This window comes from Zootoca vivipara, chromosome 3 (genome assembly GCF_965207765.1).
Source record: "Zootoca vivipara chromosome 3, rZooViv2.hap1.1, whole genome shotgun sequence".
Taxonomy (NCBI): Eukaryota; Metazoa; Chordata; class Lepidosauria; order Squamata; family Lacertidae; genus Zootoca; species Zootoca vivipara.
Genome location: NC_142586.1, coordinates 101,363,980 through 101,384,997, shown reverse-complemented (window position 1 = coordinate 101,384,997; position 21,018 = coordinate 101,363,980). Strand labels below are relative to the sequence as shown.

The 21,018-nt window shown below is 46.6% G+C and overlaps 1 protein-coding gene across 1 annotated transcript in view; it reads right to left on the bottom strand.

The window, feature by feature from the left end:
* Positions 1-320: 320 nt before the first annotated feature.
* The window catches only part of TTC7A (tetratricopeptide repeat domain 7A), a 169,859-nt gene continuing 149,161 nt past the window's right edge, over positions 321-21,018 (bottom strand). The window contains exon 20 of the mRNA XM_035111163.3: positions 321-649. Within this exon, the coding sequence (XP_034967054.2) occupies positions 428-649 (222 nt within the window). The 3' untranslated portion in view covers positions 321-427. The remainder of the gene's footprint in view (positions 650-21,018) is intronic.

Genomic DNA, 21,018 nt, shown 5'->3' with positions numbered 1-21,018 from the left:
CTGCCAGGCGTGTGACATACACTCCCCACTCCCCAATCTGCCATCAAATGTTCCATTTTTGCAATCTGAAGAAAGGACAGGAGATTATACAAGCCCCCCCCCCTGCACTGCCTTGCATTCTGGATGGTCCGTGTTTTTGGGTGAAGGGAAGTTCAAGGCAGCACTACAAATTGCACCAGCCCCAGTAGCCAGAAAAATAATCGCATTTCCCCGCCAACAATAATATATCTTGCAATCTGCGTGTTGGGGAAATGCATTATCCCTGAAACGGAGCCACTTCCTTGGGTAAAGGTTTCTGAATTCTAGGTTAACAAAAGGAGCCATGTATATATATATTTATTGCACTGTAAACAAATTGCTTATTTGATATGTGTGCTGTTGGAACCACCTCCACGGAACACATGTGCATGGAAGACATTCTACGCCATCACAGTTCCCTGGGGATGACCGTGAATGGCACGACGGGGCTGCTGGATTCCAGGTCCAGAGCCGTCAGGAAGCACTCCACAGCCGCTTCATTTTTCCCCTGAGCATGAAGCACATCTCCAAGGCTGTTCCAGGCTTTGTGGCTGGTGCTCTGCACCTGGACTGCGTCCTGCAGAACCTTCTGAGCCAAGCTTCTCCGCCCGAGCCTGTTCAGCACCAGCCCCTGCCAAGGAAAAGCAAGCCGGTGTTAGCGCATAATAAAACCAAGCCGTTCAGTAGTGTGCCCGGCAAGGAAATAATAGAATCATAGAGTTGGAAGAGACCACAAGGGCCATCCAGTCCAACCCCCTGCCAAGCAGGAAACACCATCAAAGCATTCCTGACAGATGGCTGTCAAGCCTCTGCTTAAAGACCTCCAAAGAAGGAGACTCCACCACACTCCTTGGCAGCAAATTCCACTGTCGAACAGCTCTTACTGTCAGGAAGTTCTTCCTAATGTTTAGGTGGAATCTTCTTTCTTGTAGTTTGAATGCATTGCTCCATGTCTGCTTCTCTGGAGCAGCAGAAAACAACCTCTCTCTCTCCTCTATATGACATCCTTTAATATATTTGAACATGGCTATCATATCAACCCTTAACCTTCTCTTCTCCAGGCTAAACATGCCCAGCTCCCTAAGCCGTTCCTCATAAGGCATTGTTTCCAGGCCTTTGACCATTTTGGTTGCCCTCTTCTGGAGGGCACGTTCCAGCTTGTCAGTATCCTTCTTGAACTGTGGTGCCCAGAACTGGACACAGTACTCCAGGTGAGGTCTGACCAGAGCAGAATACAGTGGTACTATTACTTCCCTTGATCTAGATGCTATACTCTTATTGATGCAGCCCAGAATTGCATTGGCTTTTTTAGCTGCTGAATCACACTGTTGACTCATGTCAAGTTTGTGGTCTACCAAGACTCCTAGATCCTTTTCACATGTACTGCTCTCAAGCCAGGCAGGAAAATAGGAACCAGGCAGGAAAATAGGAAGCTGCCTTCTGCAGAGTCAGGCCATTGGTTCATCTTGCTCATCCTCTAACAGCATCCTGCTCCAACCCTCCAGATGTTTTGGACCATGACAACACACACACACACCCTGGCCACTGGACATGCTGCCTGGGTCTGTTGGGAGGATAAAACATTTGGAGAGCACCAGGTTGGAGAGCACCAGGCCTGCCTCTTCAAACACATTGGTGGGGCAGGATGTGCCACTTTAAAAAGGCTGGTGCCATTTTAAACTACACCCCATATTTTTATTATCTAGTCCTCCAGGGTGGGTACCTTTTCCCAGTTGCAGCTGGTAACAGCAGCATGGGATGTAGTGCAGCCATAATGTGTCGGCGTAAAAAAGCACAAGAAAATGTAAATCTGTATACCTTTTAGGTGAATAGATGGCAAAAGAAGGGCATATATGACACCCATGCTCAGTTTATCATTTATTTAGAAACTGCCTGCTGCATTTTCTCCCCCCCCCCTGCTTCTTTTCTGTTGATCATACTTCTGTGTACTTTTGGTAAGAAGAAGAAGAAGAAGAAGAAGAAGAAGAAGAAGAAGAAGAAGAAGAAGAAGAAGAAGAAGAAGAAGAAGAAGAAGAAGAAGGGGATACAGGGATAAAGTGACAAGGAGTCCCAAACCCTCCTGCCGCCCACAGTTTCACCCCTGCAGTCTGCCCTCTCCTCCTTTTTGCATCCAGGACTTAGTGAAACCAGCCCAGCCTTCCTACCGGCTGAAACTAGGAAAGAAACCACTGCTTGGAATAGTGGTGTGGCCCCACTGGGGGACAAAATCCTTCCCCAGGGGGATTATGGTTGTGTACATACTGTACATTTAAAGTGCTCCCCACCCCCACCCCCAAAATGCATCCAGGGAGCTGTAGTTTATCCCTCACAGAACTACCATTCCCAGGAACCTCAAACTACAGTTCTCAGGTTGTGTGTGTGTGTGTGTGTGATCCTGCTCCCCCAACACATTTTAAGGGGCAGGGAGATACAGTGGTACCTCTACTTACGAATTTAATGCGTTCCAAACGCACATTCGTAAGTCGAAAAAATTTGTAAGTCGAATCCCATAGGAATACATTGGGAGAAAAAATTCGTAAGTCGAAGCAACCCTATCTAAAAATTCGTAAGTAGAAAAAATCCAATCTAAACCGCATCCAAGATGGCGGACGGAGCTCCATTTGTAAGTAGAAACATTTGTAAGTAGAGTTATTCATAAGTAGAGGTACCACTGTAACAAAAAGGGATATAAAGGCATGCAATTTGGGAAGGGAAAGGTTGTGGAGATAAGAGCCGATTGTGAGAGAGAAGGAAATGGCTAGATCAATTTAGGAAAATGCTAGACCACAGCTGGACAGAATAGCTGCGCAAGAAGTCATCTACACCTGGGGAAATCGTCCAGCTGTTCCAGTGTGTGTGTGTGTGTGTGTGTGTGTGTGTGTGTGTGTTTATAAAAGAAACCACTGGGTTTCTGAGCTCAGAACCTACCCACCTCAATGATGAATGGAAGAAAAAACATGGGGTGTTTTGTTCAGGTGCCCTGTTATTCCACAGTAAATGCCCATTGTGGAAGCAGCCCAGGATATAAAAATGCTGATAGCTTCCTGGGTCTCAGGATTGGGCTGAAGGATTACAGTCTCAAGAACTCTTTTTCCTTTTTTTTTTACAGCTCCGTATTTTTGACTCCCTAAAGCTGGTATGACATATAGCACTGAACACTTTGTTTCCCTGAAGAACCCACCCCTTGAGAGATGCTGAGCTCTGGCAGAATTTTACATATCCCCACAGAGTCTGGCAAGCAGTAAACAATGCCTTCATGTTGTTGCCATGTAAGAGTCCAGCTGGGATCTGCCCACGATGCAGAATGGAAAGGGGGGTGGGGAGAGAAAGAAGGATATTCATATATCCTCCCGCAAAAGGGCAATTTACATTTTTAGCTGGGCATTTTTTTTTGGTAGGTTTCCTAATGAAAGTTCAGTTTCTCGGTTTCCATAGAAACTCCTCTTGTTGAGGTGCATGAATAATTTTTATGAAATCAGCAGAGATCTTGGGAAGATTAGCAATTAGTAGAGTAGCACCTCGGGTTAAGAACTTAATTAGTTCTGGAGGTCCGTTCTTAACCTGAAACTGTTCTTAACCTGAGGTACCACTTTAGCTAATGGGGCCTCCCGCCACCGTGCTGTGATTTCTGTTCTCATCCTGAAGCAAAGTTCTTAACCCGAGGTACTATTTCTGGGTTAGCGGAGTCTGTAACCTGAAGCGTCTGTAACCCGAGGTAACACTGTATCCTGTTTTTATTTTAAAGCAAATAATTAACAGCATCACCTCCTTGTTATGCTGGGCAAGGTGGAACAGCTTTTCTGTTTCGTTTCTCTACATGAGTTTTATTTATTTTCCAGTTAGACTAATATATAACCTGCTGGGAGGTAAAGCCTCAGGATGTGTCCTGTGAATTCCTCAGAGGCTCTTAACTCCTGTTTGCATCCAGTCACATCCTAAGTTGGAAAAGGATGTCGCTGTGTTTGTAAGACTATAAGGAAGAGCCTTATAGGCCTGACTAAGGGTCCACTTGGTCCAACAAGGACTCTCCTCCCTTCCAGAGGGGAGAGATTGTGCACGCGGCCCGCCTCCCGCCTCTGCAGGGGTGTGTGGTCGGCCCCCTGCACCAGGCCCTCCCTGCCGCTGCATCATACCCCTCTGCCAGCCAATAGGGCTCACGGGGGCGGGGGGCGGAGTCCAGCTCTGTTTAAACAACTGCTGCGGTGGGAGATTTCTTGACCTTGCTGTGGACTTCTGTTGGTCGCCTTGGTTGCCCAAGGGGCCTGGTAGAAGTTTTTTTTTAAAATCCATTTGGCAAATTGGCACCAGCCTCTTGGTTTTTTCCGCCTACCTCATAGCAGTTCGTCACAACTTTTGGTATTTGGCGGTTAGGCATTGGATTATTCAATATGTGGTGTATCTGTGTTGTGTGTCGGAGGTCAGGTTAAGGCCATCACCTACCTCCTAGGGGTATCCCGTTAAGGGGATCCGGCAGTTGTGGATCCCGTCCGATGCCCTACTGGGGTTAGGGCCAGGGCACGACCCCCGGTGACGTCAGGGGAAGCTTCCAGTTGTATTTGCATCAACAAGCTCCTCCCACTGTTCGTTAACCTTTAAGTGTCTCCACACCGGTCGGGTGGAGTCACATGTTGCGTTCCCGTCCAATGCCGAAGCCAATACCACTCACATGCTATAACCAATAAAGTTGTGGCCTTTATTTACCCATTAACCTAAAATCACGTGTCCTTGTGTCTTATTTACTCCACGCGGGTGATGGGTCATCGACGTGCAACCTCTTTCGCACAGCAGCCGATCAGATGCTTCTGGGAGCTCACAAGCAGGCAGAAAGGAAATTGTCCTTCGCCATTACTGCCCACCAGCCACCAAAATCTGGTGACATAATGCCTCTAAACTGGAAGCATCCATTAAGCCAACAAGGAGGATAACTGTTGATAGACTCATTACCCATGAATGTGTCTGATCATCTTTTAAAGCAATTTAAGCCAGCAGGTCCCATCATCACATTTTGGTGGGCAGCCAAGTTCCCTAAGTGAATTTTGCGTTGTGCGAAGAAGCACTTTCCTTTTTGTCTGTCCTGAATCACCAGCCTGCCGCTTGGTTTTGCAGGATTACCCGGTGTTTTGAGAGAGGAAGTAAAGGGCTTCTGCTATCCAGTTCCACTGCACATAATTTCAAAAAACCCTGCTCATGTCCTTTCTTCGATTACTCCCTACAACCTCCATCACGACCCTTCTTCACTTGAGTGTTCTTGCCTGGCTGAAATATGTCCTTGGACTCTGATAAAACCTCATGCTTACCTACATAGAAGATAAAATCACAGAACTGTAGAGTGGGAAGGGACCCAAGGGTCATCTAGCCCAACCCTCTACAATGAATGGCAGCTAAAGCATCCATGACCGATGCCCATCCAACCTCTGCTTTAAAAAACTCCAAGGAAGGAGCATCTACCACCTTCCAAGGCAGTGTGTTCTACTGTCGAGCAGCTCTTACGATCAGAAAGTTATTCTTGATGTTGAGATGGCATCTCTATTCTTGTAACTTGAATCAATTTATCCAATTAAACCTACTGGAGAACCTGGCCTCTAGCAACTGAAATGTGAAGTGATGCCCCGTCTGCAACTGGGCAAGGTTTTCTGTATTACTTTTTATATTTTCTGATTACTTTCCTTTTTATATTTTTACGCGTGAGCGCGCGCACGCATACGCACACACACACAAAATATATCAGAGAATTGACATGGAAGGATGAGGAATTCTAAAAGATGAAGAACCAGAATAGAAGCAGGCCCATCTGGGTTATAAGAACATGGAGAACATTGAATCTCCAAGGAGAACTGAAACATAAATGCTGTCAGAAGAGAGAGGCTACACAATGGGTCTTTCATGTACGCCATGTGAAATGAGGAAGAGTGATGTCCATGCCGCTAGATTTTTAGGAAAGTAGGGGGCTTTATTATACTGGCCATTGTGCCCAAATTCAGAGTGGGCTCTGTGAAGAACATCAGCCGGCCATTTAGGGCCCCTTTTTATCTATCAAGGAATGCAAAACAAGGTATAAAAGAGAAATGCAGTAGCTCAGCTATAGAGCACCTGCTTTGCATGCAGAAGGTCCGTGGTTCAATCCCCGGCATCTCCAGTTAGGGCTGGGAGAGACCCCTGCCTGAAGACTTGGAGAGCTGCTGCCAGTCAGTGCAGACATTGCTGAGCTAATGGACCAGTGGGCCATCACTCAGTAGAAGGCAGTTTCCTTCCCATGTTCTTAACGAAGAGGAAAGGAGCGAAAGAAAGCCACCCTGCTCTTTCTGACATGATTTCGTAGGCAGAAGGAATAAAGCGGGAAAAACATTGAGATCTTCCCCGCCCCCCTGACAATCAAAGGAAGACTCCCATGTAGGGCGCAAAGGCTGTGGAAGGCAACCCACTGCTCCCCCCCCTCCCTCCGACTCCTGCTCTCTTTCATTTCGCCAAATGTTAACAGAACCCACTGCTAATGCCTTTGAAGCTTAAGGATGATAAAACATTTATTGGCATAAAAGGCAGGCCCCTAGGCAGCCTTTCAGAAAAAGCCCAGCCTCTGATCGCTTCCCAGGGAGCCTCAGACAAACAGGAGAAGAGAAACAGGGAAGTGGAGGCAGAGAGGAGAAAGAGAAGCCTTTTATTTCTTCCAGTCCTGCTGAATGTCCTCGGAGCCTAACAGTGGGCTGCGTGGAATGCTCTGCAGACGGTCCCGCTTTCTCCGAGACCTAAATGGAAACGGAGCAGCGAGCAAAGGAACAGAAGGGCGTGCCTTGTCCACGCATTTAAAACAGACGCGGCACAATGCTCTGCTTGTCTCCCAGAGCCAGCCTGCAGCTCTGAGGGCCACCAGCTCTCAGGAGCAGAGGATGTTGCCACAGTGGCAGCTTTGCCAAGGACTGCAGAGGGGCCTTTGTCAAGCACAAATAAGAGTGCTTCCTGCCCCCTCCCATGCCAAAGGTGTGTGTGTGTGTGTGTGTGGTTTTTTTCTCTCTTTTAATGCATGCTCAGGCTGTCCTCGTGCTTATTCAGTGAGGCCAGCAGGATTCCACACAAGGCTTCTTAGTTCTGGGACAGATGAGTCTAAACATACTCCTGGTTGGCAGGCAGGCAGGCATGATGGGAGCATTGTTATGCTGTTTGCATTTACTTTCTGTATGCACCGCCTGCCCCTTTCAATTCACTGTTTACCCAAACAACATTTCTTTCTTCCTCCAGCCCATTCTTTGGGCTACAGGACAGGCTTTGTATGTGTGTGCGCATGCTAGGTGGAAACACTATTTGGAGAGACGGCTTTCTCCACCTGCCCCTTTTCTCCAAAGCACTTGACTTTCTTTTTGTCTTTTTGGTGTGGGGCGGAGGCAGGTGGGAGGTTGGGGTTGGGGGCGCCCAATGATTCTACAATTTGGGGGCAGGAGGAGAGGGGCATTGTTGCTGGCATCCGTCTGTCTCAAGAGACAATGGAGTACGCCTTGAGGGGTGAAGTCAAACTGCTGCATTGGCAGCAACAAAGTCACCTCACCTGCGGCAGAACCCTGGGCAGTGTATACGGAGGTACTGGGCTGCCCAGACAACAAGACCTCCTTCTCGGCCTCGCTGATGTGGTCCAAAGGAAAGCAGAGCAATACATTTGGCACCAGCTTGGCTGCAGGAGTTGCTGGAAGGAGGCCTTAGGGTGAGGACCAAAGGTGGGAAAACTACCCCACAGAAGGAGCACAATGTTTTATCCACCCGATGTAATACCCCTCTTCTAACACCCCAGACAAGGGGGGAAGGGGAGCTTGTTGCAGCAGGAGGGGGAGACACCCATGCCTCTTCACTAGCCAGAGTCATCTCTGCCTCTGGCCTCCCTCCTCTCCTGCTTCAGCTTCTGCCTCTGATTCTGGACTACTCTCTGTCACAGTCTCTCCCAGCTCACTAAGCCCTGTTACCTCTTCAGCTTCTGACCCTTCCTCCTTCCAGTCTTCTCCCTCTGACCATTCACTGCTGTCTCACTGCCACTCCCTGGGCTCTGAGCCTTCTTCCCTTGAGGGTTCCCCAGCTGGTTCCTCCCACCATTCCTCTGCATCCAACCAGTCCATGACAGAAGGGCTGTACCACATGTTATTTTGGCACACCTGGATCGGATGCTTGTCCCTCCCACATTCATAACAGTCTCCCACATCTCTGTTCTCAGCTCCACGGCTTCATAATAAGACAACTCCTATTCCATGCTGCTGTTTCATCAGCCACCCATCTGCATCTACACGGCACACAAACCTGCACATTCAATAAATTCCACAATAATCCCTGGCTTCAAACTCCACAGTGATGATGTGCCCTTTTCTCTCCCTCTTGTCTCCTCAATCTCCCTTTCTCTTTAAGAGCTCTCCAAATTCTTTGTCCTCCTCAGCGAAGCCTGTTCTGGCATCAGCTGAAAAGGGCATTCTAATGCAGGCTGAGCCAGCCCAGGGCAATTCAAGTACAGAAGGAAAAGCTGAATTAATGATTTAAAAAAAGAGATCACCCATGACAGGAGGAAAAAGAGACACAGTGCATAATGTAGGGCTCACCCAGCACATACCTAGGTAAATCTGGGAGGCAGAGCTGGGAATCTCTGCAGATAAAGCAAACTAGGTTATAGGACAGGGGTGGGAAATCTCAGGCTTTGTGGGGTGGTGATGAATGAGTCTCCCCAGGTCTCTTTATGTGGCCCTGCAATTCTCCTTCGGCCAGGCCTCCCTCCTCAGGTTACACCACTCACTAAATGGACCCAGATTGTTTTTAATTCCATATAATCATAGAATTGCAACAGTTGGAAGGGACTCCAAGGGGCATCTAGTTTAGCCCCCTGCAATGCAGGAATCTCAGCTTTAAGCATCCATGACAGATGACCATCCAACTTCTGTTCAAAAACCTCCATGAAGGAGAGCCCCCCATTTCCTGAGGAAATCTGCCCCACTGTCAAACAGCTCACTGTCAGAAAGTTCTTCTTGATGTTTCAGTTGGAATATCCTTTCTTGTAACTTGACTCCATTGGTTCGAGCCCTACCCTCCGGAGCAGGAGAAAACAAGCTTGCTCCATCTTCCATATGAGAGCTCTTGAGTTATTTGAAGATGGTTACCATATCTCCTCTCAGTCACCTCTTTCCCAGGCTAACATACCCAGGCTTTCCCAGGCTAACACACCTCTTTCCCAAGCTAACATATCCAGCTCCTTCAACTGCTCCTCATAAGGCTTGGCTTCTAGACCCTTGATCACCCTAGTTGCCTTCTCTGCACACGTTCCAGCTTGTCAATATCCTTCTTAAATTGTGATGCTCAGAACTGGCCACAGTATTCCAGGTGTGGTCTGAGCGAGTCAGAACAGAGTGGTAATATTAATAACAGTAAAATAGAAAATGCAGAGAGCAAAACCAACCCCTGTATATGGTGTTTATTGACCTGACTAAGGCTTTCAACACTGTAAATCGTAATACCCTGTAGACTGTCCTTCTGAAAATTGGCTGCCCAGATAAATTTGTAAATATCATTCGGCTCCTCCATCAACTTCGTTGGACTGGTCATGTTGTGCGGATGCCTGATGATCGTCTTCCAAAGCAACTACTCTATTCCGAACTTAAAAATGGAAAGCGTAATGCTGGTGGTCAACAAAAGAGGTTTAAAGCTGTGTCAAGGCAAATCTTTTTAAAAATGTAGTATAAACACCGACAACTGGGAAACACTGGCCTGCAAGCGCTCTAGTTGGAGAACAGTCAACAGGTGTCATGGGCTTTGAAGACACTAAAACTCAGAACGCAAGGGAGAAACGTGCTAAGAGGAAGACACGCTTGGCAAATCCACACCATGATCAACTCCCACCCGGAAACCAATGTTCCCACTGTGGAAGGACGTGTGGATCCAGAATTGGCCTCCACAGTCACTTACGGACCCATTGTTAAAACTGTGTTTACGGAAGACAATCTTACTTGGATACGAGTGATCGAAGAAGAAGAAGAAGAAGACTATTCGTTAACAGGGCCTGGAACTATATCCTCCACTCTCCCTCCATTAAAAATTAGGCGCCAGGACCTGCCCTATAACTTCTGCAGTCAAGAGAGCTTCAAATAATTTGTATCACTTCTGCACAATCTTCCTATTCTCCATTAGGAGAAACAGTGCAATTCTCTATGCCTGAACGATACAGCCGTGTGGATGGGACTCATCATACAAGTATTTCCCAATCAATGCATGACATTGGCACTGAACATGTGGCTGAACATGGGGAGAGGGACCCTAGCTGCCCACAGAAGGTCCCAGGTCCAATCCTTGGTATTGCCAGCTAAAAAGGCTTAGGCATCAGATGGTGTGGTAGATCTCTCTCTAAGATCCCGGAGATCTGCTGCCAGTCAGAGCATGCAATACTGGCCTAGACTGGCAAACAGCCTGATATAGTATAAGGCAACTTCCACTATACACCCAGCCCATGTAGCATGCAGTGTACAGTCCGTAGAGAAGTGTCTTTTGCACCAACGAAGATGCACACAAAGGCCTGGAGAAGGGGTGGGAAACCCTTTTCTGTCAAGGGTCACATTTCCCCACAGGTAATCTGTTGAGGGCCACATGCCAGTGGTGGGTGGAGTCAAAGCCCAAAGTGGGCACCAGCCCGCTTCTCTCTTTCTCCTGGGCAACCCCTTTTCTTTATCTCCCTCCCATTTCTCTCTCTTTCACCCCTGGTTTCCCCTGCATGAAGGGGTTTGAAGGCTACTCGTTGCCCATGTTGGATATTGTTCTCTCTGTGTGTGTGTGAGAGAGAGAATCATTTGTTCCAGAAACAAGAGAAGAACAGAGGAGAAGTTTCAAGAAGCAGCAGAAGGCTGAGGTTCATTTGTCTATGCAAGGACATTTTCTGTGGGAACTGTTCTTTGGACATGCATCTTCAACCCTGAAGACGCTTCCAAGGAAGGAGCTGCGTTGAGATGTTGTTGTTGTTGTTGTTGTTTAGTCGTTTAGTCGTGTCCAATTCTTCGTGACCCCATGGACAAGAGCATGCCAGGCACTCCTGTCTTCCACTGCCTCCTGCAGTTTGGTCAAACTCATGTTGGTAGCTTCGAGAACACTGTCCAACCATCTTGTCCTCGGTCGTCCCCTTCTCCTTGTGCCCTCCATCTTTCCCAACATCAGGGTCTTTTCCAGGGAGTCTTCTCTTCTCATGAGGTGGCCAAAGTATTGGAGCCTCAGCTTCACGATCTGTCCTTCCAGTGAGCACTCAGGGCTGATTTCCTTCAGAATGGATAGGTTTGATCTTCTTGCAGTCCATGGGACTCTCAAGAGTCTCCTCCAGCACCATAATTCAAAAGTATCAATTCTTCGGTGATCAGCCTTCTTTATGGTCCAGCTCTCACTTCCATACATCACTACTGGGAAAACCATAGCTTTAACTATACGGCCCTTTGTCGGCAAGGTGATGTCTCTGCTTTTTAAGATGCTGTCTAGGTTTGTCATTGCTTTTCTCCCAAGAAGCAGGCGTCTTTTAATTTCGTGACTGCTGTCACCATCTGCAGTGATCAAGGAGCCCAAGAAAGTAAAACATCTCACTGCCTCCATTTCTTCCCCTTCTATTTGCCAGGAGGTGATGGGACCAGTGGCCATGATCTTGGTTTTTTTTTTTTTGACATTTTCTGTGGGAACTGTTCTTTGGACATGCATCTTCAACCCTGAAGACGCTTCCAAGGAAGGAGCTGCGTTGAGATATAACTCTGCTATGTATGGATACTGGCGCACACACACAGCGACAGGGATGCCACACCCAATTCTTCTAAATAACCCATCAGAGGTTGATGGATTGGTCCAACAGCCCATTCCTAGCCAAGGGACTAGATTTGATATTGCGGGGTACGTGTTCATTTTGCTCGAGAGTTTTCTGCTCTCTGCAACCTCATTTCTTTCGCCTATTATTAATGACACCATCCCTATAATTTACAGCCAGTCAGCTCCTTCACACAGGCAGCGCTGCTGTAGCAGCTACTAGAAAATGCAGAAAGATGTAACCAAGAATGCATCAACCTTTGGGGGCCCTGGCTCTGCCGTGTCTCCTGTCCTTTGGGGAGCACTTCTTTATCTTTCCTTAACCTGAAATGATTCATAAATCATAACCCTTTATGCATCAAGAGGCATCCCTGAATTATATATAGCTCTGTATTTTCTATTACATGCTGAAAAGAGAAAGGATGAGAGAGGGCGTGTGTGTCAAGTCAAAGAGAAGATAAAGAATTAAAAACTTCCTATAAATATTGCATGCTCCTTGATGGGATGGGGGTCCAGCTACCTAAAACATTATGATATTAGAGAGCTGTAACGTATTTCACTGTAAGGTTCACTGATGTGCATTAATCCTAGTAGCTCCTGAGCTCACCTCTGTAAAATTGCAAGCGGTTAATGTCATAGCATATGCATGCTCATCGCTTGGAATCATAGAATGGTAGAGCTGGAAGGGACCCCAAGGGTCATCCAGTCCAACCCCTTGCAATGCAGTTATCTCAACTCAAGCATCCTTGACAAATGAACACCCAACCTCTGCTTAGTAAATGATGGCTGCAAAATGAGCAAATGTCCTGCATCACTAGCATCACTGACCCAACCTAGAGCTATCTTCCACTACAACTGAGTGAAATAAGTTCACAGGCTCAGCTGCCAGTTCCCAAGGGTAGAGATACCAAGAGGTGTAGCTGCTTGTGGGAGGCAGTTCTAGAATGGCAGTTGTAAGGGGAAGAGAGTATAGATAACCTCCCCCTTTCATCAGAAGTGGCTCCTCCCCAAGCAGCGAGGGAAGCGCGGGCTCTGAAGAGGCTAGTCAGGAAACGGATAGAGAGTGCCAGGTCTCTAGCAGCATGAGAGATCCCTGGCTCCACAGGCGGGAAGAGAGAGGAGGGGAAAGGGGTGAAAGGGAAAGCGCGGAGCGTAGACCTTTCCCCCCGGTTCCGGAATTACGGAGGAGAAGAAAGGGGAGGAGATTCACTGTCCCGCGACTCTTATGTTGGGAGAAGTCGCGCAGGGGGGCAGTGCCGGATTCTGCATCGGAATAAGAAGACATGTTTCCAACACCCCGTAACACTGTAAATAGAGTGCACCAATAAAGACTGTTAAAAGACAAGCATGTGGAGAGTCGTTACTCTAGAGTAGTCGCAACAACCTCTGACAGCAGTGCAGCAACAGAATAGGCAACTTTACTTAAGGACAAGTCTGTGCTAAGGTAGGACTGCACATGTCCTGGCTCCCATCCCAGAGGCGACAACGATGTGTAAGAAACAGAGTTTAAGTAAAGGCTTACACCAATTCAGGCCAGATCTAAGGTACAGGCTGCCACTGGCGTCACTTGAGTTCAATAACGGCATCAGCGTCCAAGACCAGACACAAGCTGTCAAGTCACCTTGATACCTGGTCACGCTCCTCCCAGCGCTTCCTCATGAGACTCTCTCCTCCAACAAGATTGATGTGCTTAGAGACACATGCTTCTCCAAACAGGAGCCTGTTCCCAATGATGGAGAGGGCACCAAATTCTTGGTTCCACTCCAAGTGAACTATGGACCACTTTTCACTATCAGCAGAATGAAGGGGCAATGCTTTTCCTGGACTGTACCACTTCAGGTTGCAGGTGGTAGTGGCTAGGCTGAACCTTTCCTATGACAGATTCTACCCTCCGCAGGGAAAACATTCAAACAAGAAAACCCCCACACCTACAGCCAAAAGAGGCGCAGTCTAGAAACAGCTTGACTATTTGATTCCTGTAATGATTAAAACCAACTGGGACAACGTGCAACGCTATAACTACAGAGTATAGCTAGATTTTAGCTGTTGATCCTACTGAATAAGTGAATGGGGGGGGGGAGAAGTACAATCTTGCAACATGCACACATTTCCTAAAGTCTGCCTAAATAATAACTGTGTTGACATTTGACCCATTATTATAATTTTACTGTGTGCAGCCAGTATACACCATTCTGCTGCTGGATCCAAATGACCTGGTTGCCCTGGAAAAAGAGGAGTCCCCCCCCCCTGACCCCAGTTTTAATTCTCTTGCATTTGGATTCTGTTCAAAGCCTGTCTGAAATTCCACTGCTCCCTAAGGAGTTGGCTTTTTAAAATAAAAATAAAAATATTTTGAGATATTAAGAAACACAGGAACATTCTTGGGATTCTTGGCCAGGCCTGTGAGCTAACCGAACAGAAGCCTGGTAGAGCCTGTGGGGAACCGAAGGAAGCATCCAAACAATATTCTTGCAATTCCCATTCAGGACTGCCAGGGTACAGTCTACGGTGATGTGCATTTGACTTGGATTCAGCAGGCAGTCGGGCCACTGCTCATTCCACTCCATTCCATCCTCTTATTTGTGCTGCCCCCTCCCCACCTCCAGCCCCGCTCCTAACCACACGGAAGACAAAGGGACAGGTACCGTAGATGCTCGGTCTCTGCAGTGTAATAGAGAATTTCAGAGCAAATGTGCATTTTGAGTTCCAGTCTCAGTGGGAATGCAGAGAATGCCCTTCGGAAAGCAGAAGCTTCCCTCCAGCCCCTCGCCGCCCTGGACGCTTCCAGTTAAACATGTTCCCTGGGTTGCCACCCATTCCCGCTCCATGCTTCGTGTTAAATGAAGATAAACCAGACCGTAAATTTCAGCATGGGGTTTGCATTATAAGCAGAGGGGAGAGAAGAACAAGAGCATTTGCAGTAATGTTGCAATCGAGGTGCTTTGATGGGGCCTGTGTGTTAGTAGCTAAATATTAGATCTGGCACCCCCAAACTCAGCCCTCCAGATGTTTTGGGACTACAACTCCCATCATCCCTAGCTAACATGATCCAGTGGTCATGGATGATGGGAATTGTAGTCCCAAAACATCTGGAGGGCCAAGTTTGGGGATGCCTGTACTTGATGATGCTGCTGGTGGGTTTTGCAGTTAATTTAGCGTATTGCACACAGCTTTTCTTTTTATTCAAGCTTCAAGGTTGCCAGTTCTCAAAGGATCGGTTTGCCAATGGGCACAGAATGTCCATTTACGTTTTAGGAACCAGAAAGGGGAGACTTGAGCAAAGCGAGAGCGACCAGTGTTCTCGGATTCTGTATCCTGAACTCTTTTCCCTTCCCCGGCCTCTCTCGGTGCCCCCACCCCCGGGATTTTTGCTCTTACATATGCCATGTGCCTGCAGCACAATAGCGTGAAGCAGGTGAACCGCTGAGAATTCGGCCAGGAAGCCTCATCAGATGGTGCAGCGGCTCAAGGGAGAAATTTCATTGCTTAGAATGGCCTGATGAACATGCTGCGGCCATATGCTGTGGCCTATGGGGTCATGTGCAAATGAGTGAGGAAAGCATCCATGAAGACCTAGGCAGTCATGTGCCCTTCCCTCCTCAAGTTTTACAATGAGAAGCACTTCAGGAAGAAGAAAAATCTCAATACTGAGATTGGGACTCACATCACACAATCCCTGATCCCTGAAACACACTGAAACTCCCCTCTTATTTTCTCTGTTCTTCAGGCATTCAGCAGCTATAGCTTGCTGTTAGAAGGAGTGGTTCCTATAAAATTCAGGTATATGACTTCTTGGGGAAGTTCCCAGACACTACAGAACTGGATACAAGTCACCCACAGAGAGGTAGATTCATGCCGTAACCATAGTTCCAAGATGGAACAAACTCAGATGTATCAGTTACAGGTAGGTAATAATAATAATAATAATAATAATAATAATAATAATAATAATAATAATAATATATTATTTATACCCCGCCCATCTGGCCGGGTTCCCCCAGCCACTCTGGGCGGCTTCCAACAAAGCATTAAAATACAGAAATCAAACATTAAAAGCTTCCCTAAACAGGGCTGCCTTGAGATGCCTTCTAAAGGTCTGGTAATTGTTGTTCTCTTTGACCTCTGGTGGGAGGGCATTCCACAGGGTGGGTGCCACTACCGAGAAGGCCCTCTGCCTGGTTCCCTGTAACTTGGCTTCTTGTAGCGAGGGAACCGCCAGAAGACCCTCGGTGCTGGACCTCAGTGTCCGGGCAGAACGGTGGGGGTGGAGATGCTCCTTCAGGAATACTGGACCGAGGCCGTTTAGGGCTCTAAAGGTCAACACCAACACTTTGAATTGTGCTTGGAAACGTACTGGGAGCCAATGTAGGTCTTTCAGGACCGGTGTTATGTAGTCTCGGCGGCTGGTAGCCGTGTTGGTCTGCCGTAGTCGAAACAAAATACAAAAAAATTCTTTCCAGTAGCACCTTAGAGACCAACTAAGTTTGTCATTGGTATGAGCTTTCGTGTGCATGCACACAAAGGTATCTGAAGAAGTGTGCATGCACACGAAAGCTCATACCAATGACAAACTTAGTTGGTCTTTAAGGTGCTACTGGAAAGAATTTTTTTATTTTGTTCAGATGTATCAAACTGTCTTGTCAACCAACAACTGTACAACCTGTATTTTCATAGCGGAAAAGGTTTGCTATGCATTTGCATTTAATTCTGTGTATATGCTCAAGATTCTTTACACCTTAAATTAATCATTCAGTTCTATTTACAATCTGGGAAGTATAAATATGGGGTGGAATGCAGAGAAGAAATGCCCAACCTCAAGTTCTCCTGTTTCTAGTTTCTTCAGGGAGGGGTCTTAAAAATATGTTTGTGGGCGTGAGGAATTCAAATCTGCTATTATTTTTGTGATTGGACAACAATTAGCTTGGTAAGTCTATGTTTGATGAAGAAGCACATAAACTGCTTTCGGAAAAACGAAAGAATTTTAATTTTACCTTCTGAAAATGTCAGGTAATGTCATAACAACAACAACAACTACTACTACTATTACAATTGCAAAGTACTTGGCAATAATTTGTAATGATTTTTATGCAATTTTGCACGTTTTACTTACCAAGCAAAACTAAATTATATTCCTTTAACCAAAATATCTTTTGAATTCCCAAGTCATATTACAACTTTTTAGCACCCCTCATTTGGGGAATTTGGAAGTTGAAAATTCAACACACCCTAATCACCTGTGGCGCAATCTGCTTGGCTAGCATCGAAACAGGGATTTCATTCGCTGTGCAGTGGTAGAAAGAGCTGGGTTTTAAATGTTTGCTTCTCAAGTCAGCTAACGAGTCCGAACAGTTCTCTTGCCCAGGGCAGTCTCGAGCAGGTCGCGTGCCCTGGCGCTGAGGGGCGGAGATGGCTCCGGTGCCCCCGCCCTCACAGGGCGCAGCGCCCTGCCTACCGGCCTGGCGCCCCGCACCACCAGGACTCTACCTAGAGCCGGCCCTGCTCTTGCCCTCTCTCTTTATTTGAGCATTATTGGGGGTGAGAAGTTGCAGAGAAATGCCATGGAGGGATCATGTCTCTGGAAACTACTGTAGTTTCTAATGTTATTGTTGATGCAGTCTTGGGTGGCGGCGGGGGGTGGGCATAGATTAAATGAAATCAGGAAGAAAGTGTCAGTCAGTAAAGCCATGGCTAGTACGATGAGGAAGCTGGAGTGCCAGAAAAATTTGGAAATAGCCCTAAATTATTTCAGCTCTCCAGTCCCTTTAGCACCTTATAAAAATGATTTTGGCGTTACAACTAAAACTTCAATTCTATATACATAATTAAATATTTGGACAGGGATATATAGATAGATAGATATGGATAGATATATGTATTTAAAGAAAAAAGTCACTTTTAGAAAATGCCATAGAAGAATAGGTTCCTGCCAGAATTCAGACAGATAGAAATGTTTCATGATCAGGATAAAATGAACCAAAGCCAATTAGTAAAGACATCCTGCATTCATCCTGCATTCAGATGCAGTTAGCCTGTCATTGTGCCTATTTCTGCAGGCACAACACCTCCAGCATATGGAAACTAATTTGCAGAACTGCTCTGCCATTGCCTCTGGGATTCCTTTGTTGTTTGCAGCTAGGACGTTGCCCAGCCATAAGCGTTGCTGTATTAATAGCCCGCTGAGAGTGAAGAGCAGATCTGGCTGCTTCCAGTCTCACAAAGCAGTGTGTGCCTTGCCTCAATCCGGCAATGATACGTGCCCCTTGCCCAGCCCCTTCACCAAAAAAACCCTCACTACGGTGAGAGGATCTTCCTCTCTTTCTCCAGCCATGGGTGGTTCCCAACCACCACCAATAATGATGCAAGTGAATGAGACTGAACAACAGGATCCACAGCCCAGATCTTTTATGGGGACATGGCAAGGTTTGAAACCTGTTCCATTAGCATGGTTTTTCATACAGCACATTGGGAATTATACTCCTGAGGAAGTACTGACCACTTTTAGTTAAAAGACTTCACAGTGCAATAGATTCAGGCATTTGTTGTTGGGCCTTGCAAATCTTGAGCAGCCTTGAAGCTGGCTTGAGTCTCCTCTCCAGGCATGCAGTACATTTTAAGCAGTACTTTAGAAAATAAAATGAAATCAAATCAGAGTTTTTCTAAGGATCCACTCCACTAGCTGGATTCCAGAGCGGATTATGTGGCCTGATCAGTCATACAGATTTCCGGAGTGGCTCAGAAACACTGTTATTCTACATTCAATTTGTTAGTCATTTCCCATCAAAACTGTTGTCAAGGAATTCCCAGCAAGGAACCTTTCTCTCTCTCAGTCTACATCTGATGATCCCCGGGGGAGACTGTAAGCCTTTGCTGTTTAATGAGGCCTTTGATTAATTCGTTTAGTTACCTTCGCTACCACAGAGGCAGGGAAGCTGTCAGGCACATGGCACCGAGCACACCGCATTGATCTATGCATCTGGACATCTCAATCAGCTGCGCCTTTAATGGGAACAAGGCAGCTACGGCTTAATTCCGCCGCTGAACATTTGCTGGAGCGAAGCACAGCCAGACCTTCAACTGCCACTGAGATGAGAGCACTTTCAGTTGACACAAGAAGAAAATAAGCACTGTGGAATGCAACCGATGACTTTTGCATTCTTGAGTAGCAAGTACAGTGGTAACTCTGGTTACGAACTTAATTCGTTCCAGAGGTCCATTCTTAACCTGAAACTGTTCTTAATCTGAGCTAATGGGGCTTCCCGCTGCTGCCGCACCACTGGCGCGCAATTTCTGTTCTCATTCTGAGGTAAAGTTCTTAACCCAAGGTTTCCCTGAAAATAAGACACTGTCTTATATTTATTTTTCCTCAAGAAGACACACTATGGCTTATTTTCAGGGGATGTCTTATTTTTTAATTACGTGCCCAGCCTCGCCTCTTCATTGGCGCCCTCCAGAACTGCGCCTATCACTATGTCTTATTTTCGGGGTATGGCTTATATTGCACAAATGCTTTAGAAATCCTGCTATGGCTTATTTTATGGGTATGTCTTATTTTAGGGGAAACAGGGTACTTCCGGGTTAGCGGAGTCTGCAACCCAAAGTGTTTGTAACCCAAGGTACCACTGTACGTTGAAGCACGATGCGAGAGGTTACAGTTCAAATTGTAATAAATTAATAAATGGTAGGATTTTGGTTATTTGGGGGTACTGGAGGGAAGTGAGACTCTTGAGAGTCCCATGGACTGCAAGAAGATCAAATCTATCCATTTTGAAGGAAATCAGCCCTGAGTGCTCACTGGAAGGACAGATCCTGAAGCTGAGGCTCCAATATTTTGGCCACCTCATGAGAAGAGAAGAATCCTTGGAAAAGACCCTGATGTTGGGAAAGATTGAGGGCACTAGGAGAAGGGGACGACAGAGGACGAGATGGTTGGACAGTGTTCTCGAAGCTACGAACTTGAGTTTGACCAAACTGCGGGAGGCAGTGCAAGACAGGAGTGCCTGGCGTGCTATGATCCATAGGGTCACAAAGAGTCGGACACGACTAAACAACAACAACTGGAGGGAAGATTGGAGGCCTGTGGAAAACTACAGGCTAAGCCTTTCGTTCCAAGCCAGCGGCTCACCTGGGATAGAGGCATTAACATGACAAAAGGCTGCACTGCTGTGGGGGACAAACCCCTCTTGAAAGGACCTTGCTGTAGGATCTGGACTCCCTCCATGCAGACTGAAGGTGTACATAGGTGAATACACCATATTTCTTAAAGCTACAACAGTCTCCACCCTGTCTCAATTCTCCAAAGGAGCACAGACCCTGGGGGAGCTCATGGAACCCCTGTCATATTGCTACAGCTCAACAGAGAGTGGAGGTGGCATTCAACTTCTTTTTCAATATTATCCATCAAATTCATATCCTCCAATATATCTCAGGCTAACTCCCTTTATCCTCACAAAAACAATATAAAATTGGTTAGGGAGAGGGAGAGGGAGAACAGCTCAAGGTCAGCTTCTAGGTTCAAATCCTTAGTCTGTTGTTGTTGTTGTTGTTGTTGTTGTTGTTGTTGTTGTTGTTGTTGTTGTTAAACCAGGGTAGTTTACAATATAAAAATGCATACCATAGTAACAACCAAAAACAATACCCCGCCACACACACAGCTTAAAAGGCCATAGATTGCTTAACTAGCCTGAATAATTTTAATGATTATTTGCAAGTAAGAGTCACTGTCATAGTGCTTGGGGACATGAGCTTGACAGCTTTGTTGTGGCTCTTCCCCCCTGAAGCCATTTCCCCGAGGGGCTCAGAGGGGTGGAGCCTACTGGTCTAGCGTTACAGGCAATATGTGTGAGTTTCCTCAAGGACCAATATTTTATCTTATCAGCCAGGCCTGAAAAGGGCGAACGTTTTTCAGAGGGTTTAATTTAAGTATGCCTTACAGCTCATAGACATGCTCATGGTTTGGAAAAGCAGGATTTGGAAAAGCAGGATTAAAAGGAAAGGAAGTGCAGGACTCAAAGAACAAATCGCGGCAATCTGCCCCATGGCACCCGAAGATACAGACACCTTCCAATTGCTTGTGACAGTTGCCACCAAACACTTCCATCATCTTTGAGTCTAGGGAGGCAATGAAGACCAAAGCTTCCTCTGAAAACGAAAAGCAGAAATGCTCTCTGCTGCAACTGTTTCATGAAGAGCCTCTCCAAAATATTCGGCAGGGCATGCGAT